At 39.3% G+C, this 22,152-nt stretch overlaps 1 protein-coding gene across 1 annotated transcript in view; it reads left to right on the top strand.

Annotated features, from left to right (window-relative positions):
• Nucleotides 1-424: 424 nt before the first annotated feature.
• Nucleotides 425-22,152, top strand: part of chrna10a (cholinergic receptor, nicotinic, alpha 10a) — a gene marked incomplete at both ends in the record, with an annotated part of 388,237 nt that continues 366,509 nt past the window's right edge. The window contains one exon of the mRNA XM_081370094.1: nucleotides 425-470. Within this exon, the coding sequence (XP_081226220.1) occupies nucleotides 425-470 (46 nt within the window). The remainder of the gene's footprint in view (nucleotides 471-22,152) is intronic.

Raw genomic sequence — 22,152 nt, 5'->3', positions numbered from 1 at the left:
AGGAGGAGGATGCTGTGGGCAGAGGTGGCTGGGGAGCGCTCAAAGCTTCGCTCCGATCTTGGCTCACAGCTTTCCGTGGTGTTATCCGCAAAGTTGACCCAAAGCGCCACACGAACGGCACCGCACCAATGCACTAGGTCACCTATAGCGAGTGATACTTATCGAGTAAGATAGTAGGATCAAAGTTGAAATATATAATTTAGATAATATTAATGTTTTTTTTTTCTTTTTTTTTTAATAATACATTTAAATAAATATGCTATCTCGAAATCTCGAATTTATTTTTTAATTTATTATTATTATTATATTTTTTTGTGTTACTTTGTTTACTATGTAAATCCTAGACTCATTTAAATACAATTATATATATATATATATATATATATATATATATATATATATATATATATATATATATATATATATGTGTGTGTGTGTGTGTGTGTGTGTGTGTGTGTGTGTGTGTGTGTGTGTGTGTGTGTGTGTGTTTGATGCATATTTGATGACAGACAGACAGATAGCCAGACAGCCAGACAGACAGACAGACAGACAGACAGACAGACAGACAGACAGACAGACAGACAGACAGACAGACAGACAGATAGACAGATAGATAGATAGATAGATAGATAGATAGATAGATAGATAGATAGATAGATAGATAGATAGATAGATAGATAGATGCAGATCGGAAAGCCACCGTTCACTGAAATATCATCTTCTAGTGTCAGGTCTAAGACTGTATAATTGGTTTCATTAAAATTTGATGGGCTGTCTTGCATTAGGTGTATAATAGCGTGGAGGTCAAACACACAAATCTCATTTCCAGAGAAGGAATTAACTATAAAAAGAATTGACGTAAAAAGTAATTTTAAAGGGAAATGTGTATGGCATTGCTTTACATTATTAAAAATAAATAAATGCTGATTTTTTTCTCATAACCTTCACTTGATGTTATTTAGGCAATTTTGGTGATGAATTCTTTTTATATATTTATTTATTATTTAATTTGAGAGCGAGTGTCAGACAGGGTGAATAAATGCTGTGAAATGCACCGGGCCAGTGCACGACTTATGTCTGGATCTCTATCAGAGCGTGGACGCACTGGATGCCGCCTGGATGCTTTACTCCACCAACATAGTGGAGACGAATCTTTAGCGCCCCCTAATGGCTACAGTAAAACACAAGGCCGAATCAAACAAAGACCTCTGAGCTCCCATATTCCAAATATAATATGCCAGCGGAAAGAAAGAACCAATTTGTAAGCATGGACGTAAACAGCAATATTCAGATTAGTGGTCTGTATGTTTTTTTTTATGTCAATTTCTTAAATGTTTACATTTAACATGTTGCATATTAACATAATGCATACTAACCTTCCTTACTGCAGCATTTGAGAGCTTGGATGCATAATAAATAATGAGTATGGATCAATAATTACTGTTTCTCTGGTTAGAAAACTATAGAATCCCATTTCAACATAGTAAAAAATAATAAATAAATAACAGGTACATATATTACTTTAAAGCAGCAATTACAAGAAATAAAATCACACAATCATCATTACTTTTAAATGAATATTTATGAATTTATTAACTTTTTTTCTACAGATGAGAGAAACTTCAAACATGACACAAAAATGGCACTTTTTTGGGGGAGCAAAACTGCACTGTGCACATTATCTCAGATGTATAGTCCTAGTTAAAAAGTGTGTCGTTTAATTGAATTCGACCATATCTGGAATAAAAGACGCTTTGAATTCAGCGTGAAACCTTGAATCAATAGCAGCCAAACCCGAGGCACTGGGGCCGATATAAAAAGGCAGACCTGTAAAATCATCAAACAAGGCCTGACTCCTCAGAAGAGCGATTGGACTTGTGCAGGCAGCACAGAGGCCGGATTCCCTGCGCGAGCGGGACGCTGGAATCCCCCGCTTTCAAACTGATTTCTGACATCAAAGCAAAATAAAAGCCCTTCTGTGGAAATCATTCAAAAACAGACACTCAAAAACAAATATCTGTTCTTCTCTCATCCCCTTCTTTCAACTGCTCCCGCTCACAGTCCAAACTCCTGCTGCATTTCACACACACATACACCTTTGCAGTGTCATCACACAGCTTTTTTTAAAAGAGAGCTCTCAGTAGGTACATAATGATAGCTTTGACTCGAGAAGCATTTTCCACCTCTTCTGTTTGTTTGTGAGGCGGCATGTCGGAGCTTGCGAGGTTTTTGCTGCTGCAAAATTTCATTTGCGGTGAGTGCTGTCAACGAGCCAGATCCAGCGATCTTCTTGATAGTTTAATCCATGCGTATAAGCCTCACGATGAATGTGAATTCATTATTCCTTTTTCGGCCTGACCGCTAGCAATGCAGGTAGCTGCTTAAGAATAGTACACCACTGAATCGCTCCTATGATGTGAGGTCATATGTCAATTGTATGTATAAGGAATGAAAAGGCACAAAGCTCCTGTTAAAGTAATGAACAAGAAACTGATAGCTTATATGTTTGTTTTAGTGCTTGTGCTTCTTCGCCAAGACTATTACTATGTGAACATATTGGTTGAGCCAGTAAGCAGCCACTATATATTTTATATAAAGAGTAGGCTAGTCAGCAAGAATGTATTAAAATGACTTTTGACATTTACATATTTACAATGTTTATAGATGGTTTTCAGAGAGCATATACAGTATAACAGAGACAAGTAAGAAGCTAGTAAGAGCTTGGCGAGTAAACCTAACTCTGGCCTCAAGAGGCGCGCTAGCCTCTAACGTTAGAGACCTGTCTTTAGTCTTTAGTCCTTGTTAGCACGCCCGCCTCTCATGCCGGAGACAGTGGTTTGAATCCTACTTGGAGCGGGTCGAGTAGGACCGGTTACATTTGGTGCCGTGACCCGGATGGGAGTGAGGTTCAGTGGGGGAGTGAAACAGAGGCAAGCTAGTAAGAGCTGGGCGAGTAAACCTAACTCCTCTGGCCTTAAGAGGTGTGCTAGCCACTAACGTTAGAGACCGCGGAGTTTAGCATCATTGCTACTGCGCCGCCTCCCATGCCGGTTGAAATCCCGCACAGAACGTGTCAAGTATTACCGGTTACATTTGGTGCCGTGACCCGAATGGGAGTGAGGTTCAGTGGGGGAGTGAAACAGAGGCAAGCTAGTAAGAGCTAGGCAAGTAAATCTAACTCCTCTGGCCTCAAGAGGTGCGCTAGCCACTGACGTTAGAGACCACGGACTTTAGCATCCTTGCTACTGCGCCCGCCTCCCATGCCAGTTGAAATCCCGCACAGAACGTGTCAAGTATTACCGGTTACATTTGGTGCCGTGACCCAGATGGGAGTGAGGTTCAGTGGGTGAGTGAAACAGAGGCAAGCAAGTAAACCTAACTCCTCTGGCCTCAAGAGGTGTGCTAGCCACTGATGTTAGTGACTGCGGTCTTTAACGTCCTTGTTACTGCGCCCGCCTCCCATGCTTGTTCAAATCCCGCACCGATCGTGTCAAGTAGGACCAGGTACATTTGGTGCCGTGACCCGGATGGGAGTGAGGTTCAGTGGGGGAGTGAAACAGAGGCAAGCTAGTAAGAGCTGGGCGAGTAAACCTAACTCCTCTGGCCTCAAGAGGTGTGCTAGCCACTGACGTTAGAGACCGCGGACTTTAGCACCCTTGTTACTGCGCCCGCCTCCCATGCCGGTTGAAATCCCGCACAGAACGTGTCAAGTATTACCGGTTACATTTGGTGCCGTGACCCGGATGGGAGTGAGGTTCAGTGGGTGAGTGAAACAGAGGCAAGCAAGTAAACCTAACTCCTCTGGCCTCAAGAGGTGTGCTAGCCACTGATGTTAGAGATTGCGGTCTTCAACGTCCTTGTTACTGCGCCCGCCTCCCATGCTGGTTCAAATCCCACACCGATCGTGTCAAGTAAGACCGGGTACAGTTGGTGCCGTGACCCGGATGGGAGTGAGGTTCAGTGGGGGAGTGAAACAGAGGCAAGCTAGAGCTGGGCTAGTAAACCTAACTCCTCTGGCCTCAAGAAGCGCGCTAGCGGCTGATGATAGAGACTGCAGCCTTTAGTGTTCTTGTTAGCATGTCCACCTCCCATGTTGGAGACACCGGTTCTAATCTCACTCAGAGCAGGTCGAGTAGGACCTGTCACATGTATCGTGAAAGTGGAAATAAATTAAAAAGCACAGAAGATGGATATGTGTGAATGGGAAAATAGCATTAAACAATATTTATGCCTGAGCCAGATTCTGTTGTGTGCATGTTCAGCAGTGTTTATATAGAGTAAACCAATCTAAAGTATAGTAGGCCCAGGTGGCGTCGCTTTGAGAATGCTGTTCTGCACATCCATAAACAATGCATGTCTCCACTTTACAGCTAGATGAAAGAACTCAATTTCTCCCTCCGTATCTCAGTATCCCTCTTGTTATATATCTCCATTCTAAATCTATCCACTGTATCCCCATATCTTGAAAGGTAGCTCTGTCCCTGTAGGGTGCTAAATATTGGCTGAAAGTGGATTTATTTTAATTAAAAAAAAAGAGATGTTTACCCAAGCCTGAGAGACACTTCAGAAGCCAAATGGTGTGGGGGTGAACGCAGGAAGTGTGATGCATTATTTGTAAATGCTCTTCTCTTTCATGCACACCAATAAGCAAAATTAAAGATGCTTATATGAATGTTTAAAAGAAAACAAAGCAAAATCAACCAGATTAATGTCAATAATAAGCTTGCACTGAATCTGTGACCACAATAAATATGTAGTATTCTCAATTCCACCACAATTACTGAAGGAAATGGGCAATGAAATGGTGAAATTCCAGGCAATACTCATGACTTGTGTTTATACGGTTGAAAACGTCCACACTAATTCCTAACCTTAGCCAACCAATCAGACCAAAGAGGCATAAAACAAAACTAAATGTATTACGCAGTCTCGTTACATTGAATTTAAAAAATGCAAATTGCTTCAACAAAGGCTTTCAAAAAAGCTTAAAAGCAGTGAAATTACAGCATGCTGTCAATCACGAGAAATAACCCGAGACTAGCATTCATATGGTTGAATAAAACCTTCGCTATTACAAGGGCAAGCTTTTCATCTAAGCTCTGCTGAAGGCAAACACACTCACACACGTGAACAAAACCACCTCCCACATCAAATTATCCCTCCTTTCCTCTGCTTGCAACCTTCTCTCCATCATCTCCCACGCCACAATGGCCACCAGCACTCCGCCACATGCTCCAGACCTTCATTTGTTTCCACCTAAACCAATCAAGCGCCTATTGCTGTCAACTCATTTGGCCAATTATGGCTGTGTAATCTTATCAACCCAAATCATCTATCAGGACCCTCCACCGGTTTTGTCTGTGGACCATCTGGTGAGGGAACCCGAAGGAAGCGGAGGTACAGTTCACCTAAAAAGGTCAGATCATTTCACTCCTGATGGACTTGACTTTTGACATTGACATGCAGAGACATGGGAGATGAGGAATTTATGCAGGCAAGATTTCTTCTAAAGGATCTGAGTGACAGAATGAAGAAAATAACACACGTCAGCAACACTTTATGTTGATGGTGCCCTTTAGACATTCTTTTGACTATAAGTAACATTGCACCAACATGTTAACTAACTCTCATTATTAATAGAGTATTAGTAGACTGTCTGCTTAATATATGCTAACACTTCATTGTGATGGTCTTCCAACAGATATTCTACTGACAATAAGTCATTTTGCTAGTACGTCAAATTATTCTAACCCTAACCCCTTATTCTACTAACCCTACCCCTGCAGTCTACAACTACTTGACTAATACTCTAATGAGAGTTAATTGACATGTAGGTGCAACGTTACTTAGAGTCAACAGAATGTCGGAATTCTGAAGGGGACCATCAACATAAAGCGTAACCCAAACATTTTTTTTTTCTTTTTTTTTTTTATTATAGATATGGTAAAATACAAAGCATGTATTGCATGTACGTAAGCATGTATATACAAGACACTTAATCAATTTTCTAAATAGAATAAAATTTTCAAAGGAAATTTGTGTTTTAATATTTTAATTATGTCAAAACAGATATATTGCAAATGTAGTTATTATTATAATATTAAGAATTAATTTCATGCGTCTAACAACGCCCTTTAGCCATGACCATATTCACATACAGTATAGTAATAGTGCACTGTAACAAATGATTGTAATTGTAACTGTAAAATAGTGTAAAAATGCTACAGTAAAAAGTAAAAAGTTAATTAGTTAATAGATATAACTTCATATTGCATGCAATTTTACAGTAAAATACTGTTAAATGTGCCATTTTTGGAAGTAAAAAAAAAGAAACAAATCATCTAATAATTTACAGTGAAAATCCTGTAAATCCTGAAATTTCTCAGAATTCCCTGTGTGACATTTGGTTTTTCATTGTAATAAATATGTTTCTTCTTATTTTGTTATCATTTATGGACATTAGGGTTGCTGCATCTCATGTTTTAAATTAATATTTGTCACATTATTTTAGTGTAATGGTGTTTTGTATTTGGGTGCAACCTTCTACAGTATATATTAGCATTTACCTCAGCTTGTGGAAAAGCTACTTGTGAAGAACTCAAATTAAATTTTTCTTCAACCCATTGTGTTATTATGTTGGTTATCAGTATATGTTAAAGGTACAAAACAGATTTGCTACATAGTAGCAATATAGCCTTGCTAGTCCAGCCGAACAGGGCTTTTGAATATTTACCTTTAATTATGACCGTTTAAAATAGTACAATTTACAGGTTGTTCTGTAAATATGTTTCATATTTTTTCCAGTAAAAAGTCAATCCTCAGAATATAAATGTATGGTTCACTGAGTAACACTGGTTTGGCCATAAGGCCAGTGAATATTTAAAGTTTAAATGAATTACAGGACCTCACGGTCTCGACATTTATCTTGATAAAGGATCAGATGGAAACAATACTGGCTACCCCAGTCTACCCCACTCTCTCTCATCTCTTTTTTAACTCTATCTCCCTTTCATTTCCTCTACAACAAACACTGTGAACAAACCACAAATGCCCTCTCATCATAATGTTGTCATCTACACAAAACCGATCCATGCCATCAAACACAGCACTTGATTAGGTCACTATTTTTACTAGCTAGCAGCAGAGCAATGCAGAACAATGAGGACACGAGTCCCTAGACTAAAATTACGACCTCTCAGAGTCCATCATCCTGATTAGCACATGCTTCCATCACAGCAGATAACTGTGACACGACTCTAGTGTTTGCACATGCAAATCATGCGCTGCACGGCCGATTTTGTCATTAGCAATAATTAGCATGGAGGTGGCTGCCAATCAATACAGAACTACCAGGTGCGAGATTGTTGTGTTGCGTCACGGATGTTACACGATTCTCTGTGTATCTAGCCTCCAAATTTAAGGAGACTTTTTTTGAGACTTTTTTCAAAGACTATCACTGAGTCCGACCGCACACTATATGGTAGATGTAGGTACTACATTTAAAACTTGCTTCATGACCAATAAAAAAGAGTGTTCTATATAGTATGAATGTGTGGATTATGAATGCATCCGCCATGATGTCACTGTCACGTGACTTACAGCGTCAGTTGCGTTGCTTCACTGCCATTCACATACTAGTCGGCTCACATACCTTTTTTTCCCCACCTACGCTATAGTATGGAAGTAGGTGTATTCGGGTGAAGGGTGTTATTTTGCTTTTGGAGGAGCTACTGTCCTTTGAAAATGGAGATTTTCAAGCCACAAGGAACTAAATAATGAAGTGGTTACACTACAGTCAGGGTACCCTTTAAAAAAAGTTGTTAGCTTCACAACAAGCTACAAACAGATTAGAGGGGTTTGAATATCAATTAGGGTTATTATAATATTATTTTAAATTCAAAGTTCTACCTGAATTGAAAGATCCATCCAAAACAGCACCGCAAACTCTATTGCAACACTAAATCACAATAGAAAAATCTCCGATAAAACAGGAGACGATCTGTAAACCAGATTCCATCTCTTCAAAAGTGCACTGATCAAAGGAACACGATTCCAGCCTATAGGCGTTGGGTTACATCGACCCCTCTTTCCTTTCGGTTTGCCGCATGGATTGCAATTCCCCCGACTCTCCTAATTCGCTTTACCTTAACAAAGCGCAAACATTTATCAAAACCACTGGAATTGAAAGACGCAGAGGGACAGGCTGCGACCGAGATAAAAACAGTGGCGAGGGTAATTTGGGACTTTAATTCGCCCCGGTGAGTGAGGGCTCAGAGATTTAATTGTGTGGTGGGTCAGGGGGGTACGGAGAATCCCATCAGTCACAGTCAGGTGTGAAAGCCGAACAGGGAACAGTTTAGTTGACATCCTTCACGCTGCCGCCGTATCCTCTTCTCTGCCTCCTAGCGCCCGGATTTTGATGATTAGGGGGTGGCGGGTGGGCATGAGAAGGAAGGGGGTGTGAGTTTGATTAATGTAGGTGTCAGAGGTGGGGGTACCACCTCCTCAGCCTCCTCAGCATGGGTAATGACACAAGGGGCTGGCAGAGAGGGGCTACCTGAAGCTCATGGTCCCCAGGCTAGGCATGATTCTTCCCTCTGATCTCCCTCTGTCAGCAGTACTGTCAGCCTGGCCCGATCAGCACCTTATTAATGGCTCCAACCTGTCACCGATTGGATATTAAGCTGCGCTTTGCAATACATGCACTTACTCACAGAGACACACACACTTATAAATAGGCAGATACCCATGAAGACAACAAAGAAAATATTCGCTTGCAAAAAACATAGTCCACAGCACAACAGACTTGAAAACGAGAGTACGCTCAGAAAAACACTCTCAAACCCTATTTCTTATGCACAAACACAGCGCGCACGCACAGCAAAACTAAAATTAGATTCCCACTGGGGTGGAAACAAAGATGACAACGAATTCGGCAACTGAATAATTTCCTCTCTGTTATATGAACTGCTGAATGAATAAATGGCGAGAGGAAGATTGAAGAGCTTGTATAGTCACACCTGCAGCACAAACAGAAATGCAGTCATTTATCTGAGACAGATGTGTACAAAGACTGTTATTTCGCTTTTTCTGCTTTGAAAATTGAGCTTTTCAAGCCACAAGGAACTGAATTTGAATTAGTTGAATTACAGGCAGGATACCCTTTTAAAAATAGTTAGCTTCACTACAAGCTACACACAAATTAGCTAACTAAGCTAATAGATGAGAGAACAATCATATTTTTAAACATATTAACTATATAACTAAGAGATTTTACACCAAGAAAAGTCCATAAATGAGGCAAATGTACTGTTAATCTGAATATGAGTAATATTAATATTCCATACTGATTTTTCACAGGTGTTTTACCATATTTTGAATTACACATTGCATATTGATGTGTTTTAGAGTTAAAGGCAATCTTAACTGATAATGTCCTGGCAGAAAATTGTTTGCAGAAAAATGCATTAATGAAAATGATAATGAATGAAATTCTCTGTTTTTGTAGTTGTTTCTTACAGTGTTTAATAATCAAATCAGAAGGGTTTGAATCTCAATAGAAATCGCTATAAAAATCTACTGACAATCAGTCTTTAATTTGTTATTCAGCTCATTTGTAAGATCTGCCCAAACAAATCGATTCACTACACTTTCCAACTCTTCATATGAGAGAGAGAGAGAGAGAGAGAGAGAGAGAGAGAGAGAGAGAGAGAGAGAGAGAGAGAGGTTTGATTTTCCAAATCATACACATTGTAGAGGGCAAGTGTTTGTTTACTTTTCTAAGAGAATGAACTTATGATTAAATGGACTGAAGGTAAACCCAAAACAGCACCTCAAAATCTACAGAAACACTATATAAGAACAACAGGATAAACAACTCAGGTAAAACAGGAGTAAAACCTACAGAGAGCTGTAAACTGGAAACCATTTCTTCAAATGTGCACTATCAAAGGAGCATGCATCTCAGAAAACCTCAGTCCAAGCGTTCTGCAGGGCCTGCTTTTCTCATTTAAGACAGCGCTTTAAGAGAGATGGAGTGGGGAAGAGAGAGATTTGTGACAAGCAGAGCTGGAGCACACAGACCACACGTCCTCACATCTGGTTTTATTTCTCTCTATAAAACAGAGCAGAACCAGCCGATAAACAGGACAGTGGGTGTCTTCAATATCCCGTGGAGAAGACAGTCCAGAGACAATTCAGAAAGCGTATGAGAGTAGATTTGCAGTACAACAAATCAAGCTCTCCAGTAGCATCTTAAAACACTCATGCACTTCAATCACTGCATTGACTCAAGTGGGACTATAGCAGGGGGTTTACTGATAAAATCTGCCAACAGCCAAACTCTATGTAAAATTTAGAAGGCACTCTCAACATCTAACAGCGATCATCTGGAGATTCGACATTGATCACTTGGGATGAACTTTGTTTTTTAACTTGTGAGCAATATTTCAAGTCATCTGAAGTTGTGATAAAACTTTATGTGAGAAACACGGTAAAATTTGCATCTATATTTATTGATAATCTTGTTCTCAAGTGAGACTTTTACTGCAGTGATCGTATCTCTGAATCAGAGAGTTGAACAAAAAGATAACTGGTAATGATTTAGACATCACTGTTTGTTCTCATGCACAGTGCAAGCTTCTGTACACTTTTATTGTAATTCTTTGGGGGGAAACAACAACCAAAGGTTTAACGAAACCAATCAAATGTTCTCAGTTTGTGTTCTGTGGAAGTCAGTCAAGAAGTTGAGTACATGATAGCAACATGTTCACTCTTTAAGTCACTGTATAAAATGCACTTATAAATGTGTTATGACAGAAAATGACAATCTCTGAAAATAATGAATCACAGTCCATTCTGCTGAGGTACAGGGATAATACAGTTTCCCACTGTTAAAGATAGATGGTACCACCCATCCACCCAGGATGCCCTAGGGATCCCTCGGTTGCTGTGTGGATCTCCTTAGCGACAAGGCAACAATCAGTGTTTGGTGGCCCAAGTATGGTGGATCCTGAGATGAAATCACAACGTAAAACAACAAAGGCTTCATGGATTTCCCCAATTACTGTTTTCTGAAGGGAAATCCCAATTCCATGATCCAACTCCAAGTTAATTAGACGCTTCCACACATAGCAGCCATACCTTAGCGGCATGGCATGGAAACATTCCAAGGACTTCACAAAAAAACTGAAAACAGAGCAACATACAGGAGCATAAATGCATTAAGGATCATTCTAAATCAAACTTTCTGCATTTAATAGCTAATTTAAGAAATTTATAATTTAGGAATCCATCTATAATTGAGCCGAAAGTTGTGTTGCGGAGAGCATTGCTCATGCATACATAGAGGTTCATCTCAACAATATTGCAACCAGTTTTAATGTGTTCAAACATTAAATATCAACATAAAATCTTCCTTAGGGCATTTCTGCAAGAGGTCGGTTATTCACCCTGCAAGACGACAACACAGTGGAACCTTTGAGACACCGTTGTTCACTTATTTTTTACTGAGCAGCATGGAGATAAATAGGCCATCTGCGCACAGCTTGACCAAATCGTCCAGATAAGTCACTTCTGGCCTTCAAACCCGCATCCTGGGAGGAGGATGGAGAGGACTAGGGTGGCTCCCATCTTATTTTCCCCTCGCTTCTTCCCATCTATCACTACCATCACCCGCAGTCCTCGTTTTCAGTCTATCTCTCGCTTCTCCCTGGAGTACTGCACCTCCCCCAGTCCCTAAATGTCAACGGGGGAGTCAAGCTCTTGTCTGGGAGCTGTTTGTGATTTATGAGGGAGATGTTTGCCCTGTTTCTCTGGAAGTTCAGCATTCTTCGGGATAAGACTCAGCCGAGACGTCCCACTTTCAGAACTGTACACAAGATTAGCGGTCGCTGGCCGCAAACGTCTTTATAGAGCTAAACTGCCATCATGCGGGAGAATTTCTCCATCTTTGACAGCAAAGCGAGTACATCAGTCTTGGCAAACGGAGGACTGTGGGAGTTCAACGTCTGGCTATTCTCTTTCTCCACCCTTTCCAAAAATAACTATGGTCCGCCTCACGCCATTAACCGTCCCATGGAAGCAATTCGAGTTGTGGGGGGGGCGGACACAGGGCACTAAGGAGGCAAGCTGTTTTCCACCTGTGATCTGGGCTGGGGAAGAACGAGGTGGCTTTATTACCCATGTTGGCTGTAATGACAGAGAGGAGAGGGGCAGTGCCTGCTGGGTAATTGTTCCATAATTCACACCTGAGTAGCAGGGGAATTCCCACAGGTGAGCAGTATCGTCTGGCCAGGGCCGTCCCAGCTGTCTGCCTCAAACAGGTACGTCGTCTGCTATAAAAAGCCTCGCAGCCCTCGGAAAAACCCCACGTGCCTCTAAATCCAGACAGACTGTGCGCAATTTTAACCACAGCGGGACATTAAATTGAGAGATGCAAAAGAAATTTGGTCATGACGACAGCTACACTCCCTTTCTTACCATCTAAAACCTACTACAAACATGCAACCCACAAACCATTTTTAATGCATTCTTTATGCATCCAGACGCCCCATTCCCATCATCCTCTGCTCTTTCTTTATGCATCCTTCTGTCGTTCACTGGCTTTGATGAAGGAGGTCTCTCTTCTAGGGCTCGTAGTGCAGATGCTCATTAGCGAGCACCTTTCACGAAGAACCACGGGCCTAAAGACACCCACATCTGTCGCTCTCTCCACCCGGCTCGGCCCAGATAAGAGAACGCCAGCCACTGGAGTTTCTGGCAGATCTTGCAAACAGAGAGGCCCAGTGAGTGATGGGTATTTAGCGGTAATGAGCGAAAAATGAGTACGGGTGAGATAAAAGCAAGCGGGAGTGAAATAGAAGGAGTTTCAGAGAGAAATAGAGAACACAGGGAGGAGGGAACGATTGTATGACGAAACAGAAACTTGAAGAGCCTCCCCCATCTTATCAGGTCAGTCCACTGACCGAAGCATTGCACAGCCCGGAGCAGAGCCAAAGCCATCGCTCCAATCCTTTTGAGCATGTAAGCCTTCTTTCAAAAAAAACACTCTCTACTAATTACACGCCAGTTACAACATCCGCAGGGCCCCTGACTGAAGGCCAAAGATCTGAGTGAAGACTCCAAACCCAAATAAACATTCTCAACTATCTGTGAGCCTTCAAACGATGACGGGAAATATATGAAAAGATTGACAGTGGGGAAAGATGCATAAAAACTGTAACATGCGAAGCTACAAGCTAACATGAATCATTGTTTGTAAGCAAATGTGTTGGATTTCTGATTGAAACAGAATATTTAAGTATGAAGAAATGTAGGAGGTTTTTATGGCAACACTTTAGTTAAGGGGCCAATTCTCACTATTAACTAGTTGCTTATTAGCATGCATTTTATTAGGATATTGACTGTTTATTAGTACTTATAAATCACATATTAATGCCTTATTCTGCATAATCATATTCTACATCCCTCACTCCTACCCAATACCTAAACCTAACAACAACCCTACTAACTACTAATAAACAGTAATTAGGAGATTATTGAGGCAAAAGTCATAGTTAATACTTAGTTAAAGCCCAACTGAAATCAAAATTGACCCTATTTACTTTGTTAGCGCATATTACTAGTCTTGTGGTGAAAAATTGATCCGTGCAAGTTAAAACACAGAAAAAAATTGTTTGCCGTCGTAATCTTTAATCAAAGTCCGGTCTGGAATGGCTGATGACGTAGGTTTGACGGCTTGGTTTGGGAAACGCTTAACCACTCCTCTCAAAACGTTAGTCTGCTATGAGCGAGAGATGGAGAGGAGGAGCGCTAGAGTAAAACCCTGGCCTCTGTTCAATATTCCGTTTCACTGGGAAATACGTCACAACACTGGAGAAAAGTCGTTTGCAACTTCCGGTTCACGCAGACTTTAATAGTGAGAATTGGACTCTAAACTAAAGTGACCGATGTTATCTACTGAGAACTGATTGGATCACAGGAAGTGAATAGCTACTAGATGGGAGCCAGACCGAATACGAATTTGGTAAAACAATGCTAAACAGCTATTTGAATATTGGATAACATTATCAAATAACATTAGCAAATTATTACTTGGTGAAAAATTGCAAATGCAATTTTGTACAGATGAATAATTCATCTATATAGCATGAAGTAATAAAGTAAACAGAGTAATTCCATGTTGACTTTACAAATTCTGGCTAAAATACAATATATACAGTACAGCTCAAAAGTTTGGAAACATTACTATTTTTAATGTTTTTCAAAGAAGTTTCTTCTGCTCATCAAGCCTGCATTTATTTTATCAAAAATACAGAAAAAAATGCAATATTGTGATATATTATTACAATTTAAAATAATTGGTTTTCAATTTATTATACTTTAAATTATCATTTATTTCTGTGAGCTGAATTTTCAGGATCATTACTCCAGTCTTCTGTGTCACATGTGACATCTGGTCTATCACATGATCCTTTAGAAATCATTCTAATATGATGATTCATTATCAAAGTTGGAAACAGTTCTGCTGCTTAATATTTTTTCATAACCTGTGATACTTTTTTAGGATGCTTTGATGAATAAAAAGTAAAAAAAAAAAAAAAAAAAAAAAAAAAAAAAAAAAGAAGCACATTTTTTAAAAATAGAAATCTTTTGTAACAACAATATACACTACAGGTCAGTAATTTTTTTCTTTCTTTTTTTTAAATAAATCAATACTTTTTTATTCAGCAAGGATGTGTTAAATTGATATAAAGTGATAGTAAAGAAGATTTATATTATTAGAATTTTTTTTTTAATAAATGCAGTTCTTTTGAACCTTTTATTCATCAAATATATTAGGCAGCAGAACTGTTTCCAACACTCATAATAAATCAGAATATTAGAATGATTTCTAAAGGACTGGATGTCACATGTGACACTGAAGACTGGAGTAATGATGCTGAAAATTCAGCTTTGCATCACAAGAATAAATTATTTTTTTAAAGTATATTCAAATAGAAAACTATTATTTTAAGTTGTAATTCACAATATTACTGTTTTTATCTGTATTTTTGATCAAATAAACGCAGCCTTGATAAGCATTAGAGACTTCATTCAAAAATATAAAAAAAGTAATGTTTCCAAACTTTTGACCTATATATATATTATTTTAACTAACTTATTTTAACTATTTTAAGATTATATTATTTATATAGTTTATAGTTTAAGTAGGCCGTTAAAAGCATCAGAACAAAATCAGTGAAAATAAATATAGTTTAAATTTAATTTTAAATAAGTTAAATATAAATAAATTTAAATAAGTATAAATATAAATATTACAAAAAACACAATACCCCAATTTATAATGACATGACATCTGCATTTAAATAAATATTGCACTATAAGACTTCACAATGCTACATATAAGCAAAGTCTCCCATGGTTGTAAAGTCATATGCGCAAATTATGCTTTATTAAAAATAGCGATGTAGCTTTGTGTTGCGCAACAATGCAACTCGCTGGGAAAAGTAGCTTGTTGCTGCAAAATAAACTTGACTACTGTCCTGCAACTGGGACATGATGCTAAGTTAATAGCGGTGCTACTGTTAGTTAGTTAATCCACATCAAGGGACTGGGACAGGCATAAGAAGAAAGAGTCTGACAAAGAGAAAAAGGAAAAAGACATATGGTTGACAGACCGTCTCTGAATCTACGCAATCAAAGGAAAGCACAGCTCCTCTTTAGAATTCCAGGGTAATTAGGGGCTTAATTGTTGGGAATGCCAATGAGAATGCAGATGAGGGTCTGTAGACAGGCCTACACAGCCTGTGACCTGTTCATCAAGCCAGACTGCTTAAGAAAAAAGAAGAAAAAAACCCACCAGAGCTTGGTTTTCTTCTGTTTCCATCACTTATTCGTAATTTATCTCCACAGGTCACGCTCTGCTTTTGCATTCCATATCAATTCATCACTCGCTTTCACTCTCCCTCATAAATATTTTTTTTCCTTCAATCCACCTGCTATCGCCCGTCTGCCACATTTCTATTTTGTCTGTAACTCCCCTCTTTCCTTCATTCAAAAGACACAGCTGAACATCTTCACTGCCTCAAGGTCTTTATCCCGTTTGCCCGTTCATCCTTCTCTCTTTCTCTCCTTCAGCTAATTCCATCCTCCATCTCTCTCCTCAAACTTCTTGATGAGAATATTTAATCGTACTCTTGACTATCGAGTGTTCGAATTCCCTCAGTCTAACTCATGTTCAAACAGCAGGCGGATAAAAGCGGAGATGGGGAGCATTTGATAAAAGATGAGGTATGTAAATGAGAACGGAAAGAGGGCCGTTAGCCCTGCCTTGAGTCGAAAAGCAGCCCGAACGACACTTCACATGAGAGTACAATTACCTCAGAAGAACGACTATCTACATAAAATTGACTTGAGTCCTTTGATTTTTCAGAGAGTATCTAAGAAGCATCTGTGTTTGTGTTGATAAATAGAACGCCTCAATCTCTCTGATTAAAGTGGAGAAGAAAAGTACAAAAGAACTTGAAGAACATACAACAGGAAGTGTGCATTTTGATTACACAATGGGGGAAAAAAGGAAGACCGTCAGTAGCCGTGTTTCCATTACCCTACTAAGTTGCGCAAATTGAAATTACGAATTGAAAATGGAAAATTGTATTTAACGTTACTGTCGTAAATAACACTCATGCAGAGCCGTCTCTGCACTCTTCCGCTTTCTTCGTCGACTCTGACATGATTCACGTCTGAAATGCGTGCTAGTGTCTTCCACAGAGGCTGCTTCATATGTTGTTGATGTATGTGACGTCGTGCCGTAAAACAAGTTGTGATTCTCGCCAGATTTGTCTGGGCGCCACCTCTCAAACTTGCATTGCTGGTTTTCCGAGCAGCGTTTACCATCGAAATGATTTCGAAGCTGTTATATTAAGGGACAAATCTTGCATAGTGTGCCTTTAAATGGGTTTTTATAAGACACTCAGAGCCCTAATGATAAAATACTTTCATGATATCAGTGAAGCAGCTGATGTATCACTTTCCTCCCTTCTGTTTCTCTCTGATATGTAGAGCAAAATGAGAAGGAGGGAGAGGGAGAGTGCTTGGTGTATGTCCATGCTAAGCATGCTTTCTCTCAGGACTTCTTCTCTATTACCCCTCAACCATGCGCTGTTTTGGACAAGGGCCCAGATCCAAGCCCATTACAGCTCATCTCCTATCCTCCCATCCTCCTCTCCACTCATCTGTGGATTGGCTCTAATCACGAATGGAGAAAATGATATTCCAACTTGAGCACATTACAATGTCTGGTATTTGTCCTTCACTGAGAGCCAACACACACACGCACACACATGGGGTGAATACACTTTAAAAATAAAACGCACACTTCTAAATGTAGTCATGCAAACAAAATAAACAATAAAAATGAGTTACAACAAGGTCAGAGCTCTGAAACAACATGGAGTCATTGACATCCTCATCCCCATCAAACCACAGGAAAGACAGGATATCCTACTTCACACCTATTCAAAGGCACACACAATTGGACTGGGGTGTGCAAAATTAAATTAGTCAGAAGGTTGTCTAAACAATTAGTCAGGTTTAAGGAAGCCCACTTGAGACTGTTCCACTGCATTTTGTAGGATATATTTAGCTGGACGAAGCACAACAGAATGGAACAGAACGTGGGCCATGAGATGTAAAAATAAGAGCAAAATGTTTCAGTATGTTCACATTAAGCTCATTTGTATGGAAGCTTGTTTCCGCCACTGAATAAAACATTTTAAAAGATAATTGCGACTTTTTATCTCACAATTGCGAGTTTACGTCTCGCAATTCTGACTTTATTTCTCAGAATTGCGAGATATAAAGTCAGAATTGCGTGAAATAAAGTCAGAATTCTGAGATATAAAGTCAGAATTGCGAGATATAAAGTCGCAATTGCGTCTTATAAAGTCAGAATTTTGACTTTTTTTCTCGCAATTGCGACTTTATATCTCAGAATTCTGACTTTATATCTCGCAATTCTGACTTTATTTCTCAGAATTGCGAGATATAAAGTCAGAATTGCGTGAAATAAAGTCAGAATTCTGAGATATAAAGTCAGAATTGCGAGATATAAAGTCGCAATTGCGTCTTATAAAGTCAGAATTTTGACTTTTTTTCTCGCAATTGCGACTTTATATCTCAGAATTCTGACTTTATATCTCGCAATTCTGACATCTTTTCTCAGAATTGTGAGATATAAAGTCCAATTCTAAGGGGGGAAAAAAGACAGACTTTTTTTTTTTTTTTTTTTTTACCTTAAAATAGTTTATATCTCACAATTCTGACTTTATAACACGCAATTGCGACTTTATATCATGCAATTCTGACTTTATATCTCCCAATTGCGTGTTATAAAGTCAGAATTCTGAGATATAAAGTCAGAATTGCATGATATAAAGTCGCAATTGCGTGTTATAAAGTCAGAATTGTGAGATATAAAGTCAGAATTGCGTGATATAAAGTCGCAATTGCGAGAAAAAAAGTCAGAATTCTGACTTTATATCTCGCAATTCTGACTTTAAAACACGCAATTGCGACTTTATTTCACGCAATTCTGACTTTATATCTCGCAATTCTGAGAAATAAAGTCAGAATTGCGAGATGCAAACTCGCAATTGTGAGATAAAAAGTCGCAATTATCTTTTATTTTTTTTTTTATTTTGTGGCGGAAACAAGCTTCCATACATTTGCCCATTTCTCTGAAAACAAACTGATTGTAACATTTTTGACTTCAAACAGGGAATCAAACAGGTAAAAGCCTTCCATGTGAGATATGCAATGCAATGCAAAAATGTATATTATTTTTTGCATTGCATTGCATATAAAATGTATATTACATTTCTACATTTTACATTTATTAGATAAATTGTGCTATTCAACATTTTAAATCAACAAAGCCTGTACCTCATTGCATTGTTCTTGGAGATATTTTGAAGCATTTTGATATTGATATAAAAAAGAAATATTTAAATAAATATGTTGAGGATATATTTGCCTCAGGGAAACACTGTGCAGTAAGGTTAACATAGCAACACTAAAAGCTAGAAAAGAATCAATGAATCAATGCAGCAGCCAAATATGTGCATGTGTACAATGACCAACATTTATAAAACATTTTGGAAATCTGAAAGTAATAGTCTCGTAAATGTAATAATAAAAGTGGTGGTTTTATTGCAAAAGCAATGCTTTGTAGAGGTTTTTTAAGCATTTAAGCTTTTGGCAGACGCTTTTATCCAAAACAACTTACATTGCATTCAAGGAACGCATTTACATTTTATCAGTTCATGCTTTCCCTGGGAATCAAACCCATGACCTTGGCATTGCTAACGCCATGCTCTACTGTTTGAGCTACAGGTGGTGCTTTAATGTGCATGAATTTAAAATACACAGAGATGCTGATATATCAATTTACTGTTTAGCATGCTGTTATCAGCAAGCTAAAATCCTCTCAAAATTATTAAATCATTTAAATTTGTGAATTGTAGTGGGGGATTGGTGCAACAATAGCTGCTATCAAAACATCATATTTTCTTGCTCAAAAGAGTGCAACACATAATACTGGTTTATTGTATGCCCCTATTTCTTTCTTACATCACAAAATACACTGTAGAAATGAATTTACACCAAATTTAAAGGGCCGAAGAGAAACCGTAATGTACTTGTAATTGTCCATTCCTGAAGGGGTCAAAGCACTGGGGTTAACCTGCCCTCTGGCCATCACTGGCCCTCATAAAAGCCAACACATTTGATAGTGGGTGGATTCCTCTGGGCTCCAGTGACCCGGGATAAAGCCCTCTGACCGTACTTACACCCCACCTGTGACCTGACGCCTCTGGGCTACAAATCACCTCTATCCGGCCCCAACCCGTTCACAGACAGTATGGATCCCCACACTCTCTGATGAAACCAGGCCCTGAATGTCTGACATGAACCTCCCCCAGGGCACAATATCACCCCCATCCACCCCTGACTCTTAGCTTCTACCACCCCCATCCCAAACCTTTCCATTGCAGCTGTAATTGTTGCCTTATGAGCATCCACGGCAACAAATTCAGCTAACGACTGTCCGGTATTGATTCAAAACCCTTGCAATGCGGTGCAGACCCAACACCAGAGAGTTGGTTGAGGGGGTTTATGAAGTACCCAATAAAGAGAAGCAGGCCATGACCAAAAGATAACCAAAATCGGGAACCTGGAGATACAATTAAGAGCCTTCAGCCCTGACCTGAGTCGAGGTGAACAATAGACAGGCTGCGGTATACGACTGACCTGTTCGATTTGTTTCATTAGCGAGTGCTGAAACTGCACTTTCGGTCGGTTCTCAGAGGAGCCATTATGGAACAGTGGCAACGTGTGCATATCTGTGCGTATCTTAGCACAAAACATTACGGCCGACACCGAGGCCTTAATTTAGCCACAGCTCGTAAATACCTAAGGCTATCATTAAAATGCTACATTTACAAGTAGTTATGATAGTTACTGTCAGTTTCAGAGCCACAAAAACAGCAGAACCACAAAACGGCCTTTCAAAGACTCAGTCACAAATCTTGGCTAATAGCACATGTGAATGGAAATGTAGGAGCTTGGTGTATTCGAAATGGGGAAATGAGCTGAAATAAACAGTTATATAGATATATATGGGTGTACAAAGCGCTCTGCAATACGCTCAACGCGGTAATTGGTATTTACAAAGCAACACTTGGACCTGCAGTGAATAAATAACATAATATCTTCAAGGCTATGACAGCGCATTTGAAATGGGAAACATAATAACGTCTGCATGGCTCATTAAGCAAGTCTGAAATATTCAAAAAGATTAATTATTAAGCCTTCGATGCTTTACCAGAACATTTTTTTTTTTTGTGATGTTTGCAATGACATCTATCAATGCTTGGCTTCAATAAACCCACCCTTTTAGAATAAAATATTTATAATGTTACTCAATCCAATGCCTGAACTCTCACTTCACACGATTTCGTCAATAGTCCGGCCCTTCTCAGAAAACTTCAAAAAAACATCGCTGCATTCTCCGCCAACTTTTCTGCTACAACGAGGCTTTGCCTTTTTCTCGACATTGATCCCATGCTATAGCTGCAGCTGAATGGAGACTCGTTCTGCCTTCTCTACCGCCTAATTGGTCCCTCTGCAGCCTTACGCAATCCTGGTATAATGTAGAACTGCACACTGCTAAACCCGGTCAAATAATGAAATGGATGGGGATAGCTTGGCTGAGGTTATTTGGTATACAGAGCACACCAAAAGAAGGATGTAGACACTTAACGTTGGGAAGCTAGATAAGGACACAAATAATTGGTACGAAAGGCCAATTATTCAGTGAATACACCACAAAAGCCCCAAGCATCTTGGATATAAAATGTAAATACAGTGACTGACTTGTCCATATGAAGTCCATTTGTGTTCTAGTTCTCCAGTGCCTGCTGATACTAACGCTACGGCTAACGCTGACAGCATCAGTCGGCCGCTCTGGCAAATGCTTTAATGATTCAAAAACACCAACAAGTCTTCACTGAGCGTGTTATTGCAGAATCAATCTTTTTATTTATGCAAAAGGGAGTCAATAAGACTTCATGAATGCTGCATTTCTGAGAGCAGTTTATTGGATTGAGTTGTAAAAGCCAAAATTTGGGGTTCTTATTCGAAGCCGATCAGGCAAGGAATATGTAAATTAGCAGGTGGGAATGTTGCAAGAAAGACAAGCAAGACGCGGCAATTCTCAGAAGCTAGCTCTTTAGAGCAGACAGGAAACACAAGGGACAGATTTTCAGAGCGGTTAGCACACCACAAAAGACTACAGCACAGCTGGGCCAATTAAATAAGGCTGCTGATTTGGTCATTTACATAAGAAATCATTACATTGTCATCAAATCAGTTTTCTGGCGCCTTCCCAAAACACTCCCTATTCTCTCTTTCTCTCACCCTCTTTCTGCATCTCAGCTTTCATCCTCATTTCTCCATTCAGTCGATTTCAAGAACTGCTAAAGGAGAAACTAAAGCTCTCTTGGCAGACGTTATAACCATCTCAATATCTCAATACCCCACACATTGAGACAGATTACTGGACGATTTACAACTCTTGACGCCATTTGTGAT

Source organism: Scardinius erythrophthalmus (genome assembly GCF_964197995.2).
Source record: "Scardinius erythrophthalmus genome assembly, chromosome: 7".
NCBI lineage: Eukaryota > Metazoa > Chordata > Actinopteri > Cypriniformes > Leuciscidae > Scardinius > Scardinius erythrophthalmus.
The sequence above is the reverse complement of the archived record's forward strand: the minus strand, read 5'-3'. Positions and strand labels throughout refer to the sequence as shown.